We start from the raw sequence: 5,147 nt of genomic DNA, 5'->3' as shown, positions 1-5,147 counted from the left end.
GTAGTAGACATGTCTCGAAGGGATCATATGAGATATCACTAAAAAAGGAGGTCACCTCATTCTCGAGAGCTCTAACTCGTGCTCGTGTCATGGGTCCTCTTGGCTCTTGATAAGACGATGATAAGTTCATGGGGATGACCATAGAATGCTCCGCATCACTTATGGATGGGCTGCCCCACAAATCATATATGCAGGGTTTAAAGCGGACACACCCGGACACTGTCCGGACGTGATAGGATGTCAAATTAGCCTTTGGAGATGTGCTTAGGCAGATATTTGCCAGAACGAACTAAGTTTTGTCTTATGCATCGGTGTTTTGTGTAGAACAGAAGCTTAGCTGGGAATCTGCTATAGAAACACGCACCGCTACTTAAGAGAAAACTGTTTATTCTAATAAGCACCGCTGCTTAAGAACAGACTATTTATTCTTATAATCACCACTGCTCAAGAAAAACCAGTCTAAGAATCCAAGAGCATCAATTTTCTGTTTATTCTAATAAGCACCGCTGCTTAATAAAAGACTGTTTATTCTTATAAGCTCCACTGTTTAAGAAAAACCAGTCTAAGAATCCAAGAGCACCAAATTTTGAGATGGTCGCACTGTTCTGTTTCATTCTGTGCAGCAGTTGCGCAGTTTATATAAGCTCTAGATGAAATGTCGAACAAATCATCACGTGAAGCACATATATTAATCATGCAAAATGTACATTCAAGCTGTAGCTACTGATCGGTATTAACACAAAATATCACAGAAACGCGAATATCCAGAGTTCAAAAACATCTACAAATGGATGCGCACAAATTGCAATCTATGCAAACAACCATATACCATAGTGTGTAGAAATGGGCCACTTTGTTTTTCCTGTCCTCATGGGTTGGGTGGATATAACAAAAATAATCACAAATCTTCTATACAACCATCATATAAGATATTACAAAAATAAAAGTGAAACGGAAGTTGTTCTACAATGTTTCTTACAAACGATTCCCAGCCCCAAAATTCCTTATATAACAGCTGTGGACTCTTCCACATAATTTTCATACATCAGGTTGGGAAGGGCAAGCGAGCGTACAAAAACCGCAAGGCACTTCAATCTCCTAGGCTCAAACCGTTGCAGCTACAGCTAGTAGAGCTTTCAGCTAAAAGCTAGGGATCCACTCATCATTGTGCTACCGGGCTTGAATATTCAGGTCCATTCTCTGAAGAGGTTAAGCTGGAGGAACCTGCGGATGTCACGTTGCTGTTTGAACTATTATTCCTTGGTTGGAGCTCCGTCTCTCTCTGCCTCTCTGGGGCTGCGGGCGCTGCCCCCTCATCAGCTAGTCTCTTCAGAATGTTCATAATTGTCGGAACAAATTTTGTCGACAGCGAAAGGAGAGCTGGAAGCTGTGTAACATTCAAGCAATAAATAATAATACTAGGTCAGATGTTATTTCCTCGCAAAAAATAGTACCATGACAGAACTGCAGGGTCAATACTTACAAATCCATTTCGGAATTCATTGGCAATGTCTAGTTGTACCCACATGGCTTTCCCGACTAGGAAAACTACAAACATGACGGCCAGGTAAAATGGGTTCCTGTTTTAACAAATTAATTCCCGGTCATATCAATTGTGTAGATGCCTTAACCAAAACTTATGCATGTTTCTGTACACAGAAGAAAATAATACCTCAGTAATGTCATGAACTCATTGAAACCAAGGACAGCCATCGCAGCGAGCGCCCATGGAGGAGGCAGCCAGTTGTTGTTCCTCTTGTTTGCTTCCTTTGGTGGGGAACAGTAAATGGTTAATGACAGTGTACAACACTTAAAACCATGTAGACCAACCTCAATTAAAAAGAACTCCAGAAGTATACATGGTTTGGAGTACTGGAGTATAAACAGGAGAGCTTTGACATGGAAACAACCGAATAATTTCGGGTATCACAAAATGAATAGTTATTGAAATGTTGTTTATGAGGATACCTGAGCAGCTATGGCTTGAGTGACGGTATACTCAGTTTCAGCTTTAAATTGCCTCCACAGAGACTTGCACTGGACAGGGGAGATTAAAGTTCTCTCCTCTGGAACCTGTTCATAATAGCGACAACTATTTAGCAAGTACCAAAACTTGGTCTACGTAAAAAAGAACAGTGTATTGCTTCAGCACACAAGCATAAATGAATATATATATATATATATATGATGCATTGCCCACACACCCTTTCCCATGAACTGGAGGCGAGTGGATCAAGCGATTGAATACTTCTATCTGTAGTCCCTGGCCTCGCAGCATCTACTAGAGCAAGGGAAAGAGTGGTATCAATGTTGTCACCATCTTCTTCCAACCGAATTGCAGCCATCGTAGAAAGCAACTTCATGGACTGTAACAGAGGAGTCTCAAGTTTCAGTTCTCAAACGAGTTCTTCTATTTCAAATAGACAGTATTAACATTTACGTACAGCTGAACGAGCAGTTTTAGTAATTGCTTTGATGTCTTCCTTTCCTGTCCATACTCTTGGCATCGAGTCGGCATCACGACTGAATAACGTCGAGAACCTGTAAACTTTTCCACAGTTAGTTCTGTGCAGAAGATGTCACCTTCTCTGAGTTAGATATGAAGCAGCACTCACCTGTCCTTCATGCGGATCAAGATCCTTGCAGCTTCTTCTCTTGCCTTTGATTCAACAACGCTCCTTCCGTGATTCTCCAGCCTCAAGAGCAATTCTTTCTCAGTAGCTTCATCAAGCTCAAAAGTTGAAATAGCAGATTCAAGACCTGAAACGGCGGCTTTTGTCTCACGCTGAAGAAGCTTTCTAATAGCTGGCCAGGTGTCTTCACTGGCTGAATCTAGAAGAGCTTCAACAGGTTCTGCAAGAGCTTTGGTAAGTTTGCCCTGAAACCATAGGTCTGAAGTTATAAAAAAAGAAAGATACATGTGCCTTTCGTGACAGACTGGCAATTACACCAATCATTTGATTAGAGAAACAAACGGAATTGGAAACTGCAAGCAACCTCATATGTGGCACAAAGTTCAGAAAGCTTTGTAGCACGAACTGACACCACATGAGCCTCAATGTCACGCTTAAGCTTATCCTTAACTTTCGAGGGATCCCAATTCACTTGTTGAATGGTAGCATCTGCCAAATAATATCCAGATATGTGACAATAAGATAAGAAATAACATTCCTTAAGGGTAACCATAGTATACTTAAAAGTATGTGTTCAATACTAGCTAATATATTACTCCCTCCGATCCATATTACTTGTCGCTGCTTTTGGTACACTAAAGTTGTAGTTGGTATTTGAATGCTGTCACCAATTTAGTACTTCTAGCAAGAGCAGTATCTCAGACAATCAGTAGTGTATGTATCTCAAAGCTGACATAAAAGGCAGAAAAATAACAGCAAGTCTTTGATGTTTCTAACAAGTTTTTACTACTACCTCCGTTCCAAAATAAGTGGCATGGTTCTAAAACCACGACACTTATTTTGGAACCAAGGGAGTACATATTTACAAATTACTCCCAGCTTCGTCTGGCCGGTACCATTTCCCAACAGGAATGTGACACATAATTGCCATTTGAGACATTTAAATGCTATAAAATTAAGCATAGCATCCAGTGTCGAATAGTTGGTTCCGTGGATGACTGAATTGGAATATTGATTACTCTTGGGCTGTTTAGTTTTCTACATTTGAACCTCAAAAGATGCACGCTAGATTCCTGTTTAATTGCAATAACCTAGCCAATTCGACACCAAGTACAGCCTAATAAACCAGCAGTACCTGAAATTGACTGGTTTCCTACTTCCTACGGCAGCGGATCACTGATTCCTACAAGCATATGGCAAATACATTACCAACATTGCTAGAGACATACCTTCAGATCCTTTATCAAACTTCTCCAAGAAAATCTGGGTAGAATCGCGAGCAGCAACAGCAAATCCCTCCTTTTCAACGGCCTTATCAAAGGACTCTTTGAATGCTTCTAAAGTTCTAGTCCGTAAATGACCAAGAAGGGATTGGTACGCAGGATTGACAAGCTGGCAAGGAAAGGGCATTCATGTGAGAATTATGTCATGCAACAGAGCGCTTAACTGTGGCGACAATGCATAAATCCAAGACAAAACAACTAAACAGTGAACGGAACATGAGATAAGAACAATGAATAAAATTTATAGTCAGGATCAAGAAAAAAAATCAATGGACATAATATACATGGCAGGAAAACTTCTATTGGACTAGGTTTTAGTTTTAGGGTGTATTTGATTTGACCCCAACCTAACCCACCAAAAATCCAGCTAACCAATATCTTTCCCAAGGTTTTGGCTGCCCATGTTTTGGCTAATGTTGGCAAGAAAAATAAACTAGAGTTTGCTATGGAGCATGGGCATGCCAAAATATTGGCAACCATCCAAGCAAGAGCCAAAATATCAGGCATGACAAAAAAATTGATGTGGCTTAGTGTGGTCCATAGATCCAAACACACCCTTACTACAAAATATTCCACTCTTCTACTAATCTCTTATCAAAATATGGCACCTCTATTAAAATATTTGCATCAAGATTTTCTCGCTGAGTTAGTTTCAAGATATACTGGTATGATGTTGTTCCACTAATAGTATGAAATTAGCATAAAGGTTTGCCCTCAGGGTTAACTAGGGATTACTGGTTGGATGCATCTGTGTACGAAGATGACTGATTGGTTCATGGCATATATACCACAAGTGTGCATGCCGGTTGTTGATTAAATGGTTGGAAGTGAGGAACAAGTAATTATTAGTTGATACAATGGATGATATATGAGTATGACCAAAAAATATAAGGGGAAACCTGCAAGAGTTTAGACTCAAGTTGATGTCTTTTTGATGTTCTGACACCTTCATCAAAATAAATAGCCTCCATGTCATATCTGCAATTTAACCAAAATCAAAATAATTGAAGCCACGGAAAAGTTTCGAGACCTTATTTTGTAACTCATTACATAACTGTTGAGGTCTCCCTTACAGTTTTCCATCAAAAAAATATGCACGGCTTGCATCTCAGAAGGATGGTATAACCTAGTAAATAATTCATCTATAGCAAACACTAAATATGCTTTATGGGCTGCTTTTCCATTTGCCAGAACCCAACCCTCAATTGGCGTGAAATGCTTGCTATCAGTA

At 39.9% G+C, this 5,147-nt stretch overlaps 1 protein-coding gene across 1 annotated transcript in view; it reads right to left on the bottom strand.

Annotated features, from left to right (window-relative positions):
• Positions 1–800: 800 nt before the first annotated feature.
• LOC119268242 (protein ROOT HAIR DEFECTIVE 3) overlaps positions 801–5,147 on the bottom strand; it is an 8,991-nt gene continuing 4,644 nt past the window's right edge. The window contains exons 14-23 of the mRNA XM_037549829.1: positions 4,816–4,894; positions 3,863–4,025; positions 2,998–3,122; positions 2,616–2,878; positions 2,445–2,541; positions 2,205–2,366; positions 1,969–2,073; positions 1,673–1,767; positions 1,484–1,580; positions 801–1,387 (exon numbers count right to left, since the gene is read on the bottom strand). Coding sequence (XP_037405726.1) covers positions 1,163–1,387; positions 1,484–1,580; positions 1,673–1,767; positions 1,969–2,073; positions 2,205–2,366; positions 2,445–2,541; positions 2,616–2,878; positions 2,998–3,122; positions 3,863–4,025; positions 4,816–4,894 — 1,411 coding nt within the window. The 3' untranslated portion in view covers positions 801–1,162. The remainder of the gene's footprint in view (positions 1,388–1,483; positions 1,581–1,672; positions 1,768–1,968; positions 2,074–2,204; positions 2,367–2,444; positions 2,542–2,615; positions 2,879–2,997; positions 3,123–3,862; positions 4,026–4,815; positions 4,895–5,147) is intronic.

This window comes from Triticum dicoccoides, chromosome 3A, assembly GCF_002162155.2.
Source record: "Triticum dicoccoides isolate Atlit2015 ecotype Zavitan chromosome 3A, WEW_v2.0, whole genome shotgun sequence".
Lineage (NCBI taxonomy): Eukaryota > Viridiplantae > Streptophyta > Magnoliopsida > Poales > Poaceae > Triticum > Triticum dicoccoides.
The sequence above is the reverse complement of the archived record's forward strand: the minus strand, read 5'-3'. Positions and strand labels throughout refer to the sequence as shown.